This window comes from Pagrus pagrus (genome assembly GCF_965226575.1).
Source record: "Pagrus pagrus genome assembly, chromosome: 14".
In the NCBI taxonomy this organism is placed as follows: Eukaryota; Metazoa; Chordata; class Actinopteri; order Spariformes; family Sparidae; genus Pagrus; species Pagrus pagrus.
This window is the reverse complement of record NC_140198.1, coordinates 21,070,225-21,092,421: the sequence shown is the minus strand read 5'-3', so window position 1 is coordinate 21,092,421 and position 22,197 is coordinate 21,070,225. Positions and strand designations below refer to the sequence as shown.

The 22,197-nt window shown below is 42.4% G+C and overlaps 2 protein-coding genes across 3 annotated transcripts; one reads left to right on the top strand and one right to left on the bottom strand.

Annotated features, from left to right (window-relative positions):
• Window positions 1–27: 27 nt before the first annotated feature.
• On the top strand, window positions 28–8,655 carry bach1b (BTB and CNC homology 1, basic leucine zipper transcription factor 1 b). Of its 2 annotated transcripts, none has more exons than XM_084373995.1 (5): window positions 28–271; window positions 964–1,212; window positions 3,181–4,593; window positions 5,905–6,111; window positions 6,204–8,655. In XM_084373995.1, exons 2-5 carry the CDS (start codon window positions 973–975, stop codon window positions 6,534–6,536), a joined length of 2,193 nt encoding a protein of 730 aa, XP_084230121.1. In that variant the 5' UTR covers window positions 28–271; window positions 964–972; the 3' UTR covers window positions 6,537–8,655. The 2 variants fall into 2 exon arrangements, with proteins under 2 accessions (XP_084230121.1, XP_084230122.1); XM_084373996.1 differs by lacking the exon at window positions 28–271 and adding an exon at window positions 722–854.
• A 4,908-nt stretch (window positions 8,656–13,563) lies between these two features.
• Window positions 13,564–19,081, bottom strand: rab38b (RAB38b, member of RAS oncogene family). Its single transcript, XM_084373773.1, has 3 exons — window positions 18,753–19,081; window positions 17,022–17,299; window positions 13,564–14,457 (listed from the first exon to the last, which is right to left on the bottom strand). Exons 1-3 carry the CDS (start codon window positions 18,979–18,981, stop codon window positions 14,308–14,310), a joined length of 657 nt encoding a protein of 218 aa, XP_084229899.1. The 5' UTR covers window positions 18,982–19,081; the 3' UTR covers window positions 13,564–14,307.
• Between the last annotated feature and the right edge of the window lie 3,116 nt (window positions 19,082–22,197).

The window sequence follows — 22,197 nt, the reverse complement described above, 5'->3', positions numbered from 1 at the left end:
TAAATTCATAGAAGGATAAACATTCAGTCATATTAATTGTGTTGTCACTCCTTTACAGCTGTTGACTTATTGTATCTCTGCCAGGAAAGGCATGCTCTTTCTCTCTCTCTCTCTCTCTCTCTCTCTCTCTCTCTCTGACACACAAACACAAACATAACAAAGAAGACTTGAACTGAGCACACAGAAAGACTTCCTGCTAACCCGCGAGCTATGAAACAACAAGGACCCACTGAGAAATATTAACACAACAACCGCTCTCTTCTTGCAACAGGTAAGTTTCATTGTTTTTTACACTCTGTTTTTACTCAACTTGTCCTCAAAATGCACTCTGCAATTACTGTAGCCGTCCAGACAACTGTAAATCTAAAACGCAATATCCTGTTGAAACACTGGCTTTTTATTCCTAACCTGCACCTTAATCCCTGGAATTGTGTTCGTGGGTAAATCTAAAAAGGGGATTTTCTGGGGGGAAAAAAAAAACAAAAAAGAAAACCTGTGAGTTCACCAGACAGACTCAAGGGTGGGTTTGGTGTGTGGACGGGAAAACTGCTTGCTCATCCCATATCAGCAGGAGTGCATGAGTCAGCGCTTGCTCTGTTACACCCAGAGTTGTTGCGACACACACTCACACACTCTCTCTCTCCCTCTCCATCCCTCCCTCCCTCTCACATACTCACACACAGGCCTCATGACTGAGTCAAGCTCAGTTTTTAGTGTGTAGCCGTGTTGAGATAAGGCTTTCTGGGAAACGTAGCCTGGTCTGACAGCATTCCATTTAGAAATAACCATGAGTGCGCAATAGCTGGGACTTTCCTTAACACTCTAACAAACTTGGATATATAAAGCTTTGTAAGGTAGGCATGTTTTTCTTGTTGTTTTGATGTTTAACCTTTTAAGAGTGTATCTTTTCATGAAGAGGAAATAGTTAACTATAAGTGTGTGTGTGTTTGTGTGTACATATAGGTGTCCCTGATGACCATGACTTCCCCCCGATCGTCTGTGTTTACATTCGAGTCTACAGTGCATTCCTCCCATGTGCTGCGCCGCCTGGACGAGCAGCGGCAGCGGGACACGTTATGTGATGTGACCGTGGTGGTGGAGGGTGAGAGTTTCAGAGCACACCGCTCGGTGCTCGCCTCCTGCTGCGAGTACTTCGCACAGAGGATCTCCTCGCTCACACAGCATGGAGTGGTCATCACTCTGCCCCAAGAGGTGAGGTGTCACCTCAGGGTGGCATACAGATTAAGAGCAGATGCGTACAAACCTCACAAAACAATCATATGGAAAAGTGAAGTGAGACCAGAAAGTGACTGAAAGGTTTTGATGGTAAATACTGTTGTGTTGTGACTGTACCACTTCTTCTAGAGACATCCAAGTACAACATCATTTCAGTTGGGACTTGAGGAATAGTCCTGAAGAAAGAAAGAAAGAAAGAAAGAAAGAAAGAAAGAAAGAAAGAAAGAAATGAGACCATTTTGTAATAGGATCATGCCAGCAGCAACACCCATCAACATTTTGATGTTCCGACCCATGAGTGCTCAGTCATCATTGCTACATTTTTACATGAGTACTCAGTACTAATAGGTCAGACCACACCTGTCTTTGAACTCAGCATTAGTCTTGATGATCTTAACTACACACCTGTATAGGTTCAGGACTGCATCTAGCAGGGCTGTGACACTATTATGTTGACAAAATACTGTCCACAGACATGTTATGCACAGTGGTAGTTTTCCGCTAAAATAGGCGTCTCCAGGAGCATATTTTGCCATCTCACGTCATGTGTTTTACAGCACAATAAACGCAGAGTTGTCGTCGGCGTGTGTGCGGTGTGGGTGTGATCCCATCGCAAGATGGTCTTTAGTCTTAATGTCTTAGAGTGGACAGGAATGATTCAAAATGGAATACAGCGATTTGTGACTTAAAACCAATGTGGGCCGGGGGCGTAACGCTGGGGGACTTATTGGCCCCATCACTACTTCCGACCACCCTACCCCACCTTGCTTAGTCTACAACCATCTTTGAAATCACTCATTTTGTTTGGTTGTGTTTTTTTGGCATTTCACGGCTTTATTAGACAGGGCAGGTGAGAGATGACAGGAAATGGGGGGTTGATATGCAGCAAGTTGGGTTTGAACCCTGGGCTGCAGCGGCGAGAAACAGCCTTGTTACATGCGGCAGACGCTCTACAAACTGACCTACTGGGGCGGCCCTCTGCCTTAACTTTTCTTCTCATCTACACACCTTTAAATTTTGTGACAAAACAAAAATCTGGCTTTAGAAAGAGAGGCATCATAACACAAAGTCGTACATGCACGGACTCACAAAGTGAAAACAATATCAGCCCCTCTGTCTCAGCTGCTAAAAAGATGGTTTGGTCTTTTCAGAGGAAGATGTTTGAAGCATTTTGAGTTTTCCTTTTGGTTTAGCCATGCAATAAGGCTATTTTAAAGTTAAGTAATTCTGGTGAATCAGTTGATTGTTGAGTCTCAATACCAAGTTTTCAAAAACAGATGCTTCGGGCTAGTATTACAGCCTGAATACCAACTGAAAGCGTCTGTATTTCACAAACTGGGAATGAAACTCAACAATCAACAATCACATATCTTTCACCAGAATCGCCTTCCCTATCTTTGATTACCAGATCCTATAAATACAAGTTCTGTGTTATTTTTAAACTTGTTCTGACCAACAGTTTTGTGTGGATGATTATCTGACAGGAGATATCGTACTATTACCTATTGCTTTATGTGCGACTGAGCTAAAGCAAAGGATTTCAAAGTGGGTAGAGAGTCTCTGTAGGGGTGCTAGTGAATGAAAGTGAAAAAATATCACAATAGTTATTACATTGGTCATCAAAAGGAGATCACATCTGTCTAAATGTGTGTAATTTGGTAAAAGAGTTCAGATGTAGTAGTTTTGATACATCATGCTTTTGCCACTTTCCAAGAGTCAGAAACCAATAAATGCCACAGGACAGACCTTTTTTATGTATTTTATGTAATCTGAAGTTAAGTCCAACACCAATGTAAGACTTCCTTTAAATCAGATTAATTAACAATCATGATCCCATAGTCATTCAGGAATTGAGTGAAATTAAGCAAGCAAAGTAATGGGTAAGGGAAACCTCTGAACTGAGAATAGGAAGTGCTAATTTATGTGGTTTTTACTCTCTCACAGGTGACAGTTGCTGGCTTTGAACCTTTGCTGAAGTTTGCCTACACATCCAAACTTCTCTTTGGGAAAGACAACGTCTTAGAAATACGCAACTCGGCCTCCATTCTTGGTTTCAGGGACCTAGACGACGCATGTTTTGACTTCCTCCTCCCTAAGTTCTTCTCCAGCAGCAAGAGCTCTACCCCTTTTCCGAGAAAAACCTGCTGCAAGAAGAAATGCAAGAGGCGATCTTCTCAGGAAGATGGCAGCATCATCCCTGACGATCCAATGTTGGATAAGAAAGAAGTCAAACCAGTTGCTGACTCACCACCGCAGCAGGAAGTGGCTTGGCACTGTCTCAAATCAGAGAACGGCAAAGTCGGAAGTCAGAACAGTGCCGGCACTCCCCCACCTGCAGCTGAAGGGACAAATGAACATTTCATGCAGTGTCCAAAGTATCGCAGGCAGCTGGCTTGCGGTAAGGAAACTTGTGTCACAGAGAAAAGTCTGAACAATCGAGCAACAGTAATCAGGGATGACTATGATCTTTCCTGCTCGCCTCGCTCCAGCACTGGCAACAGTAAGAGTGAAAGTGAGCTGGAATTCCCTGTAAACTCAAGCTCAAATCCAGACAGGCAGAAGAAAGGCAGGGCTGACAACCCATGGAAAACTGAAATACATGACAAGAAAACAGAGGCTGGTGTCGATATGGTCAAGAAGGAAACAAGTGAAATAGATATGGAAATGAAGGCAGACATCAGCTTTTCAGACAGATCCAATGTCAAGGCAGTCTCCTCAGAGTCAAGCTCAGCACTGGGGGAAGGGTCATCAGGGTTAACATTGCACCATTGCCCCCTGAAGACCTTTGGTGAGGGCCCTGCAATCACTGTGTCACTGGGGCATGAGAAGTTTCTCATGGACATTACAGAGGACAAGAAAACAAGGGACACTGGTGTACAAGCGCCAGTATCAATTTGTCAAAAGGCAGAGGACCTGGTAAAAGCTGGGTGGAATAGGGCAGATGAAGAGATGGGTTCCAGCTGGCTAGAAAGAAGAAAAGGAGGACAAAGCCTTGAAAGGAGCAGCATGGAAAGGGAGGTGGCCGAGCACCTGACCAAGCAGCTGGGGTCCGATGTGTCTCGGCCGAGCTTCCACGACCCCGATGCAGGAAGCTCCTCCGATACAGGGAGCGGTCGGGCGCAGAGCACATCCCTAGGGTGGCTGAATTTCCATGCTGGCCTCAGTGCCAAAAGTGGCAGCTGTCCCTTTTTAGAGGATCTGGACCAAAAAAAGTGTTTATGGAAGGGAGCGGAGCTGTCTGAGTGCGAGGGGGCATCTCAGTCGGGTGTGTCATCCCTCAACTCTGGGGAGGATGGAGACTCGGGGACGGACACAGAAGGAGACAGCGAGTCCTACGCAAGAGAGAGGGCCAGACAGGTGAGCGATTAAACTGTGATTCAAGTCTTAGGTATATCAGTGTTGCTGCCACCTAAGTGTGAGGCTCACGCCTTGCTCAATTGAATCTGCGTCAGTAAGCGTCAGCAAGCTCACACTTCCTGCAACTTACAGCACTGTGTTTGTTTTAGATAAGAGAGTTAGGTGCAGGTACAAGTAGAGATGGTGTGTGACCGTGTGCGTGTACTTCGCTAATTAGGTCAGAGTCCAGTTGAGCAGAAACTGACAGCTCAGCCTGTTGAGTTACTAATGGTTACAGGCGACACAAACAACAGGTTTGAGTAAGCTCTCGTGCTTCACGTCCAAACTGACTGAACACAGAAGTGACAGTCATTTCAGAGGAGAACCAGCGGCTTTTATTTTCAGTAGATAAGGCGACTACAAGATTTCCAATAAACTGTTGAGTGTACACTTCCTGCCACACATTGGCAGCAGCAGCAACCGACTGTAAACCCACCTCTGCTTCTAAAAGTTAACTCCTCATTTATGGAGTTAATGATTAACGGCTTGGTGAAAACATAACTGACTATCTGAACTCAGTATGCGTTTTGACTTTTGCCTCACTTCACTTTTCTTTTTGTCCATACACAGCAAACTCCACACAGATTTGTGATCAGTATATTATATTTTAGAATTTGTATTTTTAACTAAAGGGTGACACATGAAAGTGTGTTCACAAGTCTTTGGGTGTAATACTGCCTTTGTGGAAAAAAGTAGTCTAAAGCCTTTTGTGGCTCCAGAGGAAGCTGCATGTAATTGGATAACGTGCCTCCAGTGATGTCAGTGGTTATGTTGCAATGTGGGTAATGTAGGCACCAGGTTTTTAAAAGGAAGAAGAATGCGTGGAATAAAAAAGATGATATCTCTGGTTCTCCTCCATTGACTTTGATCATTTGTTTTTAAACTGTCCATTATGAGTCCAACAGTATTATAGGAAAGGCGAGTGGAATACCAGTGGACTGCTTTTCAATACCTGGCAACCAAGTTACCCACGGTGCAATTTAGCCACCGAGTGACATCACTGGTGGCAGTTTATCAGATTACATGCATTTCTCGTAAAGAGTATTTTTTATGATCTTATTATCTGAGTACCTCCAGTCTCACTCATTTAACAAAACATACTATAGATAATATAGACTAGATTGTGTCAGAGGCACTCACAGCCCCATGTCATGACATCATATAAAAACCTATAAAAACACTGATTGCGGCTCCTTCTGTCATTAAGTTTGCTCAATCTTTGATGCAGATACTTTCTAACTGTGACTGTTTTACCTGTCTGGGTGTCCTCAGGTGCAGTTGCCATACACTGTAGACTGGATTGTGGATCTGAGCAGAAATGACTTCCAACAACTGCTGAAGCGACAGGTCTTTACAAGCGAACAGCTGGAATTCGTCCACGATATGAGACGGCGCAGCAAAAACCGCCTCGCAGCTCAGCGGTGCCGCAAGAGGAAACTAGACTGCATTTACAATCTGCAGTGTGAAATCAACAAGCTGGTAAAGACTGTGGTTATTTTTTCTCAGTCAGTACATTTAACTTAGTTGTTTGCAGGTGTGTTAATCAGATGGTATTTTCCTGTACGTTGCAGAAGACAGAGAGGGAGAAGCTGATGATGGAGAAGAGCCAGCTGGGGCAGCTGAAGTTGAAAACATGTCACAGCGTCTCTGCCTTATGCCAGAGGGTCTGCAACGAAGCCAACCTGCTGCCAGAGCAGCTCCAGGTGTTTGCCAAGTACACCTCCACAGACTGCCCTCTGTCCTCTTTGTTTCCTCACATAGACGCTCTCCTTTCACAGCAGGGGCTGCCACTCCAGGTCCAGGCTTCGCTCTCGGCCTGTTCTGCAGGCCTTGATGAGTCTGAGGAGGCTTCATCCAGCTCCAGCAGGGATACACTCACAGGAGATAGCCAACATTCGCTTTAGATGCACATCCAGCACACATACTGCTGCTGTGTAGGATCCAACCTGTATCATACAGTATGTGAAGACATTACCACAGAGTGTGGACTGAGTGCAGGCTGCAAAATAAGGCAGTATTATACTTGTGATGTGACAAAACAATTATAATGAGAAGGCTGTACTCCTGCTGACTTCTTTTGAGAGGTCAGGAATATATTCCAATCATTCCTTTTCACCAATTATAAGTCTTTGAAGACCTTTTCCAGGTCATCGAACAGTTTGTGCTCCAGTTAAAGGCTGAAGGGACCCCCTTAAATCAGCTGAGAATGTTGAGATTTTTGCACTGAGACAATCACAACCTAAATCATAAATCAAAGGGAACAATGGTCTTTTGATTACCTCAGGATAACACACTCATCACTTGTCATTATATGTGTATGTACTTTAATGATTTAACAAAATAATTTTGATACAGTTTGGTACAACCAGGTTTTCAGGTGCTAATAGGAACATTCAGCATACCTCTCTCAGCGCTGGTTCTGCGCTCTCTGTGCAGAAATCAACACAAAGCAGCATTTTCCACCAAAGCCAGAAAGGTCAACAAATAGGCTTGGCATAGTGTGTCATTGTTTACTCTCTGGTCGTGTGTCTGGCTGTCATTGTGGTCAGCTGACCACAGTGACACAGCTCTTCTAGGCTGCACACACCTCTCAGAGCTTTGCCTTGAATATCTAAAACAGACCTCACACATTTGCCTAAATACATTTAAAGATCCCCTCCAGAATTGTTTTAGGATGTTTCTAAAATTCACTACTTTTACTTATAATTTGTGTCTGATATGATTTTTCCACAAAAAAAAGTCTAATCATCCTGTTAAAATCCTTCAGATAACCTCTGCTCCTTCTCTCTCATTTAAAATTGAAGAATCTATGAATATGTGATTATTTTTCATTTCCAAAGTTTAACCGCTTGAGACAGGAGGTCTCCTGTTTCACTGTGAGGTAATTTCTCAGTGTGTGTGAACTGGAGGCTTCAAGTTGCCATATCACACTTGTGTATGCTGAATATTGGACCGGGATTGGCTTCCAAACTATTTGTGATGTCACAAATTATGCTCGTAAAATCAGATATTCGGTGAGCACAGAGGAAATTTACACTTTGAGCAATGAATGTAAAAACATCCTTCAAGTAAATATTCAACTGTAGGAACAGGAGGAGAAAAAACATTATCGACTGGAGGGGGACTTTAATGTTCTGTCTAAAGAAACTGCACACTAGCAAAGTACATTTTTAGTAGAAAAGCTGCCTCAACACTGTGTCACACAAGTCATGCATTATGTGTCTGTCCTGTATTATGGCAGTCAGTGGATTACATGTAAATATTGTGTGTTACTCCCGACCTGCTTATCTTTGGCACCCTTATCTAAATTACTGTCAAGGATCAAGTGAAGCAATAACTCATTAATTGATGCAGTAGAAGAAGATTTATCTATATATTTTTTAATGTCTCATGTACTATCAACAGCACTATTATTTCTATTTGTTTTTTTTAACTCCATTTTCTGTTGACTTTCACCTTTAACCTTTCGCCTATTTCCTCCCTGCTTAAAGTAGGTATTCGACACTCAGGACGGCTTTACAGCTTCTCCCCCCGATTCCTCATGATCGAGTTTCACTGTATTATACGTGCGCATATATTTTTATAGATTTATTTTCACTCATGATAATCATCACAGTGCAGCTGTTCTGTCATTTGTGTACAATATGATATAAATGATGCTGTAAATACACATTCAAAAATCCGGTATACGTTGATTTTGAAAGGAAACGCTGTGTAACCATGTGGTATTATTAAGGACAGTCTTGTGATGGCTAATGACAGAAGAATGTTTTTGTTTTTTTCCCACAGAACCGACTTCAGACTGCACGTTTAGTCAAAGTAAAGTATGATAACACTGGTGCTTATCGCCCTCTGGTGGCAGTGTATGTACAGTCAACAGTTTATGCGGCACAAACTGCTCTTCTTCTGTTTTCTCGCAGATAAATCACTGTATCTTTTCTGAGACCATGTCCAAATGGATTTCTGCCTTTTTGAAGCACAAGTGAAACAAAACCAATCAACATTAAAACAAAAAAGAAATTACTCCAAAGTGTTATTGAAAAACCATCAGTAAGGTTAATGAGATGTAAAATCTGCCAGTGTTCAGTGTGAGTGATGAATAGCCGAGCTCATGAGGTCTTCAGAGGGCTCATCTTTCAACCTGCACAGATATATTAATGATTTATATACCGCACTCAGTCACTCTCTCTCTCTCTCTCTCTCTCTCTCTCACACACTCACCTCTGTTACTTTTTAATTTACTTTCTGAGTTTTTCTTTCTTCTCTCCTCTCTTTCTCCCTTTCTCTGTCTGGAGGCTGTTTTACTCAGCACAGACTGATATTCCATCTGTCAGTTTCCCTTTATGTGAGCAAACATAGCACAATACTCCCCCAGATGATAACAAAACTACACCAATATCTGTAAATCACAGCAATGTTGGCCGTTCTCACTGGCTATTCATGTCCCTGTCGTAAAGAGAGAATTAAAGGAAGATCAACACGGCCTAATAGATTTAATTTGGCATGAGGGAGTGGGAACCGAGAGTCGACGAGGTCCCAGGGCTCACAGATGAAAAAGTCACCCTAATAAAGGAGGTGAAGGCCTGGGAAGGCATGTGTTGGTGTTCACATGCTGTCATTAAGTTTCAAATCCTGTCATTTCCAAGTGAACGCACACGTGTGTGTGTGTGTGTGTGTCTGTGTGTGTGTGTGTCTGTGTGTTTTTCTGCATGGACATCCAAGAAGCTTGTCTTTGTGGTTTTTCTGTAGAAGTGAGACACCCTAGGAGACACATTATAACCCCATTCACACTGCCCTTTCAGTGTGGGAATCATGCGCCGATTCTCAGCATCAGGGTCTGTGTGAAAGTGAAAAGGGCTTGTATGAGTCACTACTAGTTATGCTTTGTCACCTTACAAGGCCATAACATTTCCGTAAGTATAATTCAAAATAATGGAGAAGTTAGCAAAAGGGGAGGTTGTTTCCTACCAATCAGAATCCATTACTTTATCCAGGAATTTACTTTAAAGGGACAGTTCAACCAGGAGGACGCCATTAATTTGTGCCATTGTTTATTTCCCACTCTGTCATGAGAATGAGCCTTTTGTCTACGAGTAGATGCAACCTTCCTTCTGAGCAGTGATACGGCTGGTGGTTGTAATTTGGTAGAAAGAAAACAGTTCCTGCATGCAACTGCTCAAAAAAAATGCATTAGGATTATTATGAGTGAGCAGGTCATGATTTATGGAGAGAGACACTGCTGCTGAGTGAGCTGCTGGGAGCCATCTAGTTCCATTATATTTGAGAGAAGGCAGACATCTCTACAGCTGATATCTCCAAAATGTGGAGTCTTTAATTCTTTATTTATGAAAAGGGACTGTTTACATTAATCAACATTCAAACAAATGTAAATGCTTCCAAGTTAGAGGAAAAAATATGTGCTTTTTTGGGGTGAACTGTCTCTTTAAAGTGAATAAAATGCCTGCGATGTTACTAATTTGACAACAGATGGCACCACATGAGCAATTACTGATGGTGAGATCAGGGTGAGAGAGGCTCGATCAAATCCGATCAAGTCTCTTCTGTCATCTTGAGTTCTTGTCGCTGAATTACGTAACTTCTCGCAGGACTCTCAGGGAGTCATCAGTAATAATCTGTGAAAAGTCTGTCTGGGAAATATTTACAAGGTGGCTGGATGTGACCCGTTTAATGTGTCTTCTTCCTGTGGTTACCTGCATGCACTCTTGATGAGGTGTCCGTAACCTTTTGTTGATGCAAGATTTAAGCATCTCTTTTCCACCATCTCATACCTTCTTCTTCTCCCCCGTCTCTCTCTCCCTCTCTCCCTCTTTTTCTCTGAAGAGAGAGAGTCTGTGGGTGTTTTTTTTCTGTAGGTGGTTCTCTGGCAGAGCCTGAGAACTACAGCGAACACAATATGTTGGGCTCACAATCACAATAATGAGTAGTTAGATCTGTGCCAGCTGTTGTCATAGGAGGAGTTAACAGACCATAACTGAATTTTCTTCTAAAATGAAGTTTAATTATATTGTTTTATTTCTAACTACATCTTCTGAAATGTAATTACCCCACCCACTCTCACAACTTCATCGACATTATGAGAACATCACTGAGTTTCTTAGATCATGTGCTTCATTCGATTATTTATGTTTTGTAGATATCTTGATGAATTTCAGATGAAGAACTCATTATAAAGAGTTACGGAGCGTCTTTGGATCATTTGACGGGATGTTGGTGGTGATGTCTTAACGTGAGCCGAGAGCAGACGACCAAATCTAATCCCTCAGGCAGAGAATAATCCACGCAGTCATGTGGCTCCCTAATGAGAACCTGAGAGTCCTGGATCAGCCTGAGGACACACACACACACACACACACACACACACACACATGCACACACACACGCACTTAAAAGTATGAGCTAATGACATTTGGAAGCTGATTCACTATCTCTTACAGTGATTTGTGAAGCTTTATAAAAGCAGTACAGTGATCATGAGGCTGTAAAATTTTTTCCAGGTTAAAGGTTAAATGGCATCAGTGTACTTCAGGGACATATTAAAAAAAAGAAAAAAAAAGAAAGGATTATATAGTTTTTACTTCTTTGCATTAAACAATGGACTAAAAAAACCCTAAAGATGCAATGAAACAAAATCATTTCTCACAAAGCATTGTCCCACGCAGACAGGCCTGAATATGTGTGAGTGAGTTCAGATCAGATCAAACATCCATAGTGTGACACCATGCTGATGTCACATGTTTCATGATGTCACAACCCCTCATGATGAGCCAGACAAACACTGTGAAATTGTAATTGCATTGTTTCTATTAGGCCCCAATGCACACGCTGTAAAGTAATCACACAGCAGCACATGACACTGTTGTGATCAGGCTTACAAACACTGCCCAGCAGCAACCACAGGAAACAATGTGACACGTCTATGTTCACCATGAAAACGCTGACTTTATTTGGCTCTTGCTGCATATTACACTGAGGGATTTAAATAAACTTTATAAAGACATTTTTCCAGCATTTGCGACAGTGGGTTCAACTACCTTGGCTTTTAAAGAAGCCAACAACAACAACTTCACATACGTGCAACCAGAGTCAACTTGTTGGAAGATCAATAAAAGTACTGAGTCTGTGGGTGTGTAGTGGAGCCTGTGCATGGTTTATATAATGTGGAGCATGTGAATCAAAGAATGAGAGAAAAGAGGGGCAGGGGACATGTAAAAGCAATCTGTGTTGAGAGAGGGAATCTTTTAGCTGAAGAAACAATCATGGAGGATGGAGCAGAGTGGGAGAGGAGAAAAGATGTGGTAAAAAAAGCAACAGGGACACGGAGGGTGGAAAAAATCTGTGTGCGTTTGGAAGTGTGTGTGTGTGTGTGTCTGCATGGTCGTGAGTACAGCAAGAAATAGCTTCACAAAGACGTTAGAGGATACCCATAAGAAAGACTTGATCTAGTTACCATGGATACAGAGAGTTCGTCTTTGGCAAGTGAACTCATTGGAGTGTCCAGTTTATATTCAGACAATTTTCCTCCTGATGAAGACAAATAATGGACATTCACACATTTGCCAAATTTTAAGAAGTATAAGAAAAGCAGAAATCACTTTGATACACATTTTGTCATGAAGCATTCGGCTTTAGGCAGAAGGACAACCATTCTTACAGTAAAGGAGCTATATGTAAGAACTGTAACTAAAACTGTCAACAGAATTTGAATAAACAACAGTTTTGATGTTATGTCAGAGAAGTCTACTGAAGTTGGCATGTTAACCAGCTAGCCTCGGCCCATCCTGTCATAATGCCACTTTGTATCTCAAGAGGCAACAGTGAGTCACTGTAGCCTCCAGTCTCAGAGTTTCTCTTCACAGGTAAGTTAACAGCTACTACTGTTGGCTTTTTAGTGACGGCTAGAAAGTAGCTATTTGTTCTGTATACTGGTACGGGCTTTGATTGATATCAAATTTTTATAATGTTTACTTAGTGACTTTAGGGAAAAAGACCGGACAAATGCGCACACGAGAGGTTATCCTCGTTTATCGTTGTGAAAGGGTCCATTTTAAAGGACATCCACAAACCATGTTTTCCTGAACCTAACCGAGTATTTTTCTCGCCTAAACTTTTTTAAGTTCCCTAAACCTAACCAAACAGCAACAGAAAACTGTAAAATAAATGGAAAATAATAAGTAAAATTAGTGTAAAAATAATAAGTGAACAGTACAATATGTTCCTGACAGAATACAAACCCTCGTCGTCTCTACTAGAGTCCTCTACTTAACCCACTCAGCCACAACGACTTGCTCTAGATGCACCTTCTTAAACTGAAATGATGGTCCTTGAACAACATTAAGTATGATGTTCCAGTAACAACACCAACACGACGATATCAGACACACCACATGCTTCCTGCGTTAGCTGTTTGCCGAAAGACCTATGAGAGGGACTGTGCATTTCCTTTCTTATAGGGAAGGACATCCCAACTTTCCCCAGCTTGTTAACGGTATGAAACTCACGAGTGGCCAACTGTTCCATATAACACTCTAAATGAGCAAACATGTCTGACAAGCCTTTGTCACGAACTGGCTCAGGGAATGTGACAAGGAGGGAGCCCACGCAAGAGATTCACTTAAAAGAAGATTCATTTGTCATTTTGAAGTTAACACAAATGAACAATGGAGTGTGTAGATCAGTAACAATGAAAGCAGTGCATGGGTGTTTGGTTAATTATACTAAAGAGGTGTTGAGGGTGCAGATCAAAAGGGAGTGATGCAGGGTGACTGTGAGCTGCGGTAAGGGAGAGACAGGCCCTTTATAGCCCAACGGCCCAGGTGACGCTCCCATGTCATCCAGTCACCCATAGACAAGACAGTGGGTGGGAAGTGTTGTCACTTAAATCAGCCAAATAAAAAAAGTCTGACACAAGTGAGCTGTAGGAAAGGTTTTAAGCAGAATAACATAATACATTAGCCAGCATGACACTCATAAAAGCATACTGTAAATAAATAAAAATCATAATAAAAAGCCAAGGCATGTGCAAAATTTACATAATTACACAATAGCAAATCTGGGATCCGCTGACAGTGGTCAATACTGCTGTCTTTGGCTCTGCAGACTAACAGAAGCCTGCGCGTCTCCCACACTGTTTTTCTCAGTAAGTGAATGTGGAGGTGAAGGTAAATAGATGGGGAACAGCAACACAGTCACTTCCTTGAGATGATGAAGAAGAGACAAGACTCCTGTTTTCATTCTGTCATTACTGCGCACCCTCGGGTGTGTTGCATCGAGCATGCAGGGAGCATTGAGTCCTTCTGTTCAGTTTGGTCAGGCAGGTGTCAGTCCTTATGACAGTGAACTGCTGTCAGAAGAAAATGTCATAATGCCAGGTTGGCAGTTTGGTACCTAAAATAATCATGCCAAAGAGCACAGACGTGTACATTAAACTCACAGTGTGACGAGTTACCAAAACTCAAATGGCAACATCTGACTCCACGAGGTTTTAGTCTGCGAGCTCTGGTTTGCTTGTAACTGAGCTCTGAGCTTACAAACATGCAGCAAACTGAAATCCTCAGCACTGGTTATGGACCGAAGAAGCCAAACTGTACCGCATGTTTGTCTTTGTCCTAGTATGTGTCCAATCTGTTCAGTCCCGCCGTCGCTCTTCTCCTTTCATTATTTGAAGCAGCCTGAGCAGCTCATCTGCCTGTTGGAGTCGAGCTGCGGTGAGATGGTGTCTGGTACCACGCTTTTCAGGATGTCGTTCTCTGTGGCCATGATGTGCTTGACCAGGAAGTTAGCGGCTTCACAGATGTTGAGATTGTCCTAAAGGAGAGAGGGAAACTGTGGTTAATTATGGCGCTATAATATGTTTTTACTTATCATTGTTTTCAATATGCACAGTTTCATTATCTATTTCATAATTTTTTTATGATATATCTTGTCTGACATTTAGATCATTTACATTATTATCATTATTATCATTATCGTAAAAAAAAACATTTTAATCGATCCTGTTTTGAATAGTTAGTTAAGCTTCTAAAGCACATGATGTTCCAGCTTAATTAACCTTGTCATCAGCACACATCCTGTGCATTAACAGTGGTTGACCGCCATCACAGTTTCTCAAAGTGTGGCCCAGTGACCGAGACACATTTTGTGCGACCCTCCAACATCACATGAAATGCACGCATTACATCTTAATCATCCGAGGTCGATTTCAATACTTTCAGTTTCTACAGTCTACATTTGATACACCTGAAAAGGTTAGGAATGACAAATTATAGAATTCCACCGGTTGCATGGCAACTAGGGGGACCTCATCAGTATCTGGGGACAGATAAAATGATCCACCTTATTTGCAAACTGGTGAATTTGGTGCTCAAGGAATTTAACATTAAAAACATCATTATGAAACGAATCACAAATCCTACAACTTGCTCATTCCCGTGCAGTTCTCATCATGTGCTCCCTAAATTGGCACTCAGTCATCAAACCTCGGAGAATCTCTGACATACAGCATCTTCAAAATGAGGGTAACGAGCATGCAATCACCTTCATGTGAACCACACCGTGTGTACACTTTAATGTGTCTGAAACTACTTCATTTGAATGCTGTAAACATTTTTTCTTACTGCTACCAAAGCAGGATGTCTGTTTGCATAGCCCACCTCAGACACCTCTGGCTGAACCTGCGCGTTCTAACCTTTGACCTTTCAGAATGTTGAGCCTCGATGCCACAAGAGTGGCAGCGCACTTAACGCTGCCGCGACACAGGAGTGTCAACAGAGGATGTGTGAATGAAGACAACTTTTGTAGAATTTATAGCTGTGTATAAGTACTGCGCTTTTAGATCATGTAATTTATTATTATTTGGCAACAAACACAAACAAACACATTCTGTACATCAAAACATAACTGGAAAAATGGAATCTTGAATGTTAACATTTCAATCAATAATAGTCTGATTCAATGACATATTATATATGTCAAAATATATATGTGACAAAGTCGAATAGTTTCTGTTTAACTCTGAGTCTACTCAAGGAGAGAAACTCATTAAAAAACTTTTCTCTGATTGGAAGGACTCCCTGAAAGATGGAGCTTTTGAACACCAGTCAAGAAAAAAAGCAGTGAACAACCCTCTAATACTTTTCACTTTTCACTTCAATAACATGTTCTGACCCTGCTTTGTAAATTTAACTCACAGAGCCACTTTCCACGAGGATATGAAATTCCAGTTGGCTCTGTGGGGATGTTTTTCGCTGACTGAACTGACCTGAGTGGGAGATGATCTCCACTAAGCGTGTTAGCCACTCACTGCCAAGGCCCATTCATTCTAATACAGATACTAAAAGCAATATTTCAACATTTTGGGAAATGGGCTTATTCACATTCTTGCAGAGGGTTACAGGAGAGGATGGATATTACTCTCATGTCCGCGTAAAAGAATGAAAACGGGGAAACAGCTAGCCTAGCTCTGTCTGACGGCAAACATTTCCAGCTACCAGCCCCTCTAAAGCTCACTGGTTTGGTACAGATTAAACAAACAAGATATAAGTAAGAATTAGAGGTGAGTTTGTTACCTTTACACAGACCGAGCCTAGCTATTTCCCCCTAGTTCCAGTCATTATGCTAAGCTAAACTAAGTTGTCTTTGCTCGAGGTACATATTTATCTGACACACATTTGAGAGTGGGATCGATTGCCAGATTGCCAGACGTTGTGACAACGTACATTTCTGCAAATCACGGATATGTTAAAAGTTTAAATTTCTTTACTTTGCAACTTTCACTAGGTTCAATTTGATCTTGTGACAATGCTGTGGTTAGGTTTAGGTGGGATTGGGAAAAGATCATGTTTTGGCCTAAAATACCTGTTCTGGTCGCTACAGACAACACTGGGGATGCCTCGAGGTCTCGCTAAACAAACGACACAAAATGTCCTGACTTCTCGTCAAAAATAAAAAATTTTTGTTTCTTCAAACACAGCTGGAAATTGTCCTGAGATCTCCTTAAAGAAATGTCCTGTGGTTTCACACTAACAAATGCTGAAAAACAATCCTGAAGTGCGATCATTGACTTCTCGCCTGTAACTCCATCACCATCCCCTCCAACTCCTGATATGAAAGTCTACCTACAATATACACAGACATACATAAACATGTGATGTGAACGTGACATGACACATTTTGTGGAAATGTTAATATGTTATGTGGCTTATGCCATGTACAAATGTGTACTTATCCATGGTTTGTAGAAACGTTGGAGGAGTATTGCTCAAAATGGCAAACTATCCATTAACTACGCCTGACTGGAAGGGCAAAACTTCCATTTCACAAATTGCAAATGGCTGGCAAACCAGAACACTTTAACCATGATCCGCTCTCACCTTAGCGGAGGTCTCGAACCACCCGACAAAGCCGTGGTCCTTGCAGAACTGGTCCATTTTGATGCCGTTGCTGGTCAGCTCCCTGCCCTGGTCACACTTGTTGGCCAGCAGCACGGTGGCGATGCTCTGTCCGTCAGCCAGCATTAGTTTGGAGTCCAGGTCCTCTTTCCACTTGACGACAGCCTCAAAGGTCGTGTGCCGGGTCACATCGAACACTATGAAGGCTCCCATGGCTTCCCGGTAGTACACTCGTGTCATGTTTCCAAAACGTTCCTGACCTGTGATGAACACACACACACACACACGGAGCTTCATTCATTAGTTGTTGTTCGCAGCCGCCAGTCTGACTTGAGATTCTCATTGTTTTCCTGCATTTTTGCCGGAAAACAACTAATACAGCTGGCATTAGGATTGCAGTTAGCAGTGCCTGCATTCCTATGAAACAGCACATTCCTGTGGACTTACTGTCACGTTGCACTTAACCAGACGGTCAATGCGACTGCTGTTCCCGCTGATAATGGGCCCACTTACACAAATTAAATCTGTATTTTGCCCCGACCTGCAATGAAAATAAACTTTGACCTAGACTGTAACCCTGTTCTTACAATATGTCTGTGAGAATATAGCCATGTGAAATGTCTGTGTGCAGGTATGCATGTATGTATTCATCAATACGTGTGTATTGTGCAGGGAATGGACTTTAGGGGCTTGCGGAGCAGATTACTACAGCTGTCAACATGACATCCCCCGGGGGTGTGTGTTCTGCTGTCTAATGTGAGCACTTGCTGGTCCAAGCCCGAGCCTGTAGGCGTGTGCATCCTGCTTGTTTTACATACACTGCCCTCTCAGCAGAAAAGTTTACGTGGCTGATAAATATTAATGCCTGGAGATCCACTAGAAATACTCTGGCGAGGACAAAGTGCCGCCACTTGCCTCATGAGTAAGAGGAAATGGAAAAACTGACGGGACATGGATTGAGAACTTCCTCCTTTTGGGCCAGAGAACGTAGGAATGAATTTCATCACCCTCATCCTCACTCAGAGTTGTGACCGACAGACGCACACATGTCACCTGACACCCTGTCATTCAATAAAATGACGGTGCAATCTTTACAGCATGTTGGGAGCGGTGAACCACTCCATTAATCATACTCCTTTCAGGCAGGCAGACGAGACCAAAGCAGACTCATTAACTCATTTGATGGATCCAAATGAACATCTCAAAGCATGTGCCCGCAGCAGTAATGCTGTTTTGTTTTTATTTAGGCTACAAAGACACTCCTGTGACTGGCCTTTAAATCTCCCTCACATGGGCGCACTCACATGATGCAGCACCATACCTTGGATGAGTGACTGAGTGATGAGTGTGCTGGTCCTCCCTTAGCGTTTGTACGTGTGTGTAAGAGAGAACACTGTTCCTGTCAGATACCAGCTCTCCACAGTGACAGTGCATCTTTGAGCTGTGAATGTTTCATCATTTTACAAGAGTCATGCCTGTTGTCAGCGTCAAGATAAGTCTTATCTGCAGAAATCATCAACTTTTCAGGAACTATGACAAACATATGCTGAAGAGCATTTGGACTTTTTTTTTTTTTCAATGAAAGGGCTCCTTTAGTCTAAGCACACAAATATCCTACAGTTAAGCTGCAGATGTCCAGCCATTAACGAGCTGTATGTGACCCTGCAGATGATTTACTTGAGAACAGACATTCAAACTTCTTCTCTGTCCCACCTGCTATGTCCCACAGCTGAAGCCGGACAGTCTCAGAGTCCCAGTTCAGCACCTTCAGGGCGAAGTCCACTCCGATGGTGGCCCGGTAGTTCGTGGAGTAGGTCTGATGCACGTACCGCCTGATGATGGAGGTCTTCCCGACGCCCAGGTCTCCGATCACCAGCACCTTGTACAGGTGCTCCTTCCGGAGGCTCTGCATGCCGTTGGAGTGTGAGGGGTGATTGGTCATTTATTCCACCTGTCGGATCTCAGCAGCAGCAGCAGCAGCAGGAGGAGTAGGGGCAGCAGCAGCAGAGTTTGAAGCGCCTTCGTCCCCAATGTCTCTCTCTCTTCGTGTTGGGTTTAAGAGCACGCCCTCCCTGCGGGGAAGTGTGTGATGTGCTCAGGGGCTGTGCTTGGGAACTTGTGACCTCGCCTCGTCAGAGACGCGCAGCGCAGTGCGCACGGTTTACTGACTGCACAGTAGTTCCTGTTCGAGGACTTGGCGAGTCTTTAGAGTTACACACTGCTGCATAAGTTACTGTTGTTGTGTTTTTAACCCTTTGAGTGGTGCACAAGAGTCGCCTCCTGGCTTCAGTCTTAAAGTAAGTATGCAGTGGCACGCAGGAGAGGCTGGTACTGGCCTTGGATTCCCTTTTAAATGCTTAATTCTCTACACAGGTTGCCTCCAACATCTGGCCAAAGAGAAAATGCTTCTAAAATGTATGTTTACATGCAGCCTTACAGTGCAGTTATGAGTCTTTTTTTTTTGGCCAATATGGGCTGATATTAGTGGCCGATATACACACATTTTTTGCACTGATCCCTCAAATGTGGTTATTAAATTCTTGTGACAAGATATGTAATGGAGGAAGTATATTTTACAGTTTTACATGAAACTTTATTGTGTAAAATGACATCAGTGCATAAACCTCACAGGGAATTTAAGAACTATAAATTATAGCATCTTTTTCTACATCATAATCTCTAAAAAGGTTTTCACATCAGTGCATACTGGACAACAACTACACGATCAGGCCCTAACAAATAAGACCCTGTAATGTCATTCATGTCCAGGTAAATTGTAAGAGAGAGTCCCTCCATTTTAGTCTCATGTTGAAAGACATGATATTGACACATTTTATATGTTTACACCACTGCTGGACCAGGCATGTCAAACAGACTGTTCAGTAAGTCTTTTCCACTGTCTCATCATTTAAAGTGTTCTCTGGTGTACTGTACAGTAGTTCAGGTACAGGCCGTCCTCTGCAGAGTGGTGTGTCTTTCTCTGAATACGCATGTTTGCACATTTACAGTCCATCAAAAGAATACATTAAAAACTAGCTCTAAGTTAACAAAAAAAAAGTTGGTTTGACGTTGAATACTGCAGGGAAACAAGATTCGAACGTGTTCAGCTTTAAATCAGATTATGATCCACAGAATATTAACATAATATAAACAACTCAGAGTGATACCTTTCTCTGCTTTGGGCCATAATTGGATTGTTGGATATGCTATCGTATTAAATTAAGCCAATTTAACACAGAGAGAGAAGACACGTCTGCATGAGTCACGAGGCCTGCTCCATGGAGCATGTTTGCTGGGACATCAGGATGACCTTTCCGAGTTAAATCAGGAGCACAGACTGATGTCAATCAGCAAAACTCTTGTTTCAGCAGACTCCAGATCTGGTGTTATCTGCCAACTGGATCACAGAGTACTGAGTATGAGTGCATTCACACAGACAGACGGATGCAACCAGGCTGACAGTCTCTTCACTCAATCTGTAACTTGGTTTATATACTCAGCTGTACTGAACACAAGGGCTATTATGTCATATGAGGCGTCGCCCACAGAGCTCTACAGGACATCCCACAGTGACTAAACTGACATCCTGCTGCTTCTCGTCTCTTAACAGCTTCATACGTGAACGGGGGTTTTAGTTTCCCCCCTCTTGCCTCTGACAGTGTCCACACACACACCTTGGCAAACAGCAGTAGCCGCAATAATGTTGAAATGGTTGGCTTCTGTTGCCTTTAGTTACATACACATCAATGCCAAGTCAGAGGCCGTTAATGTAGATATTTTCCTGCAAACTCGACCCCAATGCACTCAAGCCATCTGAGTTTTAATCATGTGAATCTGAAGTGGTCTGTGGGAGTGAGAGGAATCATCATACTGTATACCTCCAGGGCCAGGGCAGTAACCTCTCCCAGCATACAGTATGTCAGTGTACAGACTATGATCTGTCTATAATAGTTTGTGTTTACTGAAGGTGTTGATTCAGCTTTATGGTCGCTTTAAAGCCGTAGATTGCGGTGCTGTTGAATTATATTGCATTGTACTGAGAGGTACAATCAGTTTTCAAGGATAAAATAAACAAAGAGTTGGTGCGCTGAGGCCTTGCTTTCTCCCTGGACTCATCAAAGCTATTACGCTCTAACTATGAATAAACTTTGCCCACCATCTAGGGAATATTAATTTCACCGAACAGCGTGGTCCACAATATACGACATAGGAAATTATATCACGTGTTATTTAATAAAGAGTGGCCTAGAAACCCTATTTCCCGTTAGGTTTATTAATTATCGCACTGTGATTTGACACAATTATCTTCTTATTTAGAAAAGGTTCCTAGGTAACATCGACTCAGGAAGTGTAAAAATACCGCTGCACTCGGTCGAGTTCTCAGCAACGAAAAGGAAACGTGACTCCTTCGAACATGACACGTTTAGTTCAGGAATGGAGATTTTCAAGTGTCCTTTGAAAATGAGAAATAACACCTGTTCTTATACTGTTCTTATTGTTGTTGCTGGAGGAAAAAGTGAAGATGTAGGTAATGATGTAATTTTCTTCCTGTTATAATTTAGATTTTTCAGTTGGGAAGATAAAGTCTTTGTTCACGTCTGGCCTCAATATACACCCTGAGTGATCTGATCAGCTATGTCAGCTACTGTTTGAACACACTGTTTCAACTGAGTTCACCATTTACACTAAATTAATTAAAGAATATAACATAATGACGGTAAACATGGCAAATTTTACAAATACAGTAAACAGTAATGAATACAGGCTACTTCTTTGTCGTCTGTGGTGAAAGTCACCAGACTCCCTTCAAAAAATGCTAAGTTTTGAGACTTTCACATTAAGAGAAACTGTAGACACTTTGTGAAACGCTGTCCACAACACATTCTTAACTATTCTGGCCCACTTGTCAATCCGGCGAACCTTATACACGAAAATATTTCGTTCTTTCTGTAAAAAACATATCAGTTTGTTCCGGTTAGTTAGGTCTTTATAGAGCCAGGGGAGTGGGAGCTGATCGCAAGAAGTCACAACATTTAATGCCAGGTGTGAATCGACAAGCTTGAAGCTGTCCACTTGTGATCGGATCACTCAGGAGGGATTGTAAAACTAACTGGGAACAGCCTCTTTGTCCTCTAAACAATGAATTACAAACAACTGG

Excerpts from the sequence above, each read along its gene's own strand:
- bach1b (XM_084373995.1), top strand. The coding sequence starts at position 973 with ATGACCATGACTTCCCCCCGATCGTCTGTGTTTACATTCGAGTCTACA. Across the intron at positions 1,213-3,180 it reads TCATCACTCTGCCCCAAGAG|GTGACAGTTGCTGGCTTTGA; the intron begins GTGAGGTGTCAC and ends ACTCTCTCACAG. Across the intron at positions 4,594-5,904 it reads CAAGAGAGAGGGCCAGACAG|GTGCAGTTGCCATACACTGT; the intron begins GTGAGCGATTAA and ends GGGTGTCCTCAG.
- rab38b (XM_084373773.1), bottom strand. The coding sequence starts at position 18,981 with ATGACCAATCACCCCTCACACTCCAACGGCATGCAGAGCCTCCGGAAG. Across the intron at positions 17,300-18,752 it reads TCAGCTGTGGGACATAGCAG|GTCAGGAACGTTTTGGAAAC; the intron begins GTGGGACAGAGA and ends TGTTCATCACAG. Across the intron at positions 14,458-17,021 it reads GGTTCGAGACCTCCGCTAAG|GACAATCTCAACATCTGTGA; the intron begins GTGAGAGCGGAT and ends TCTCTCCTTTAG.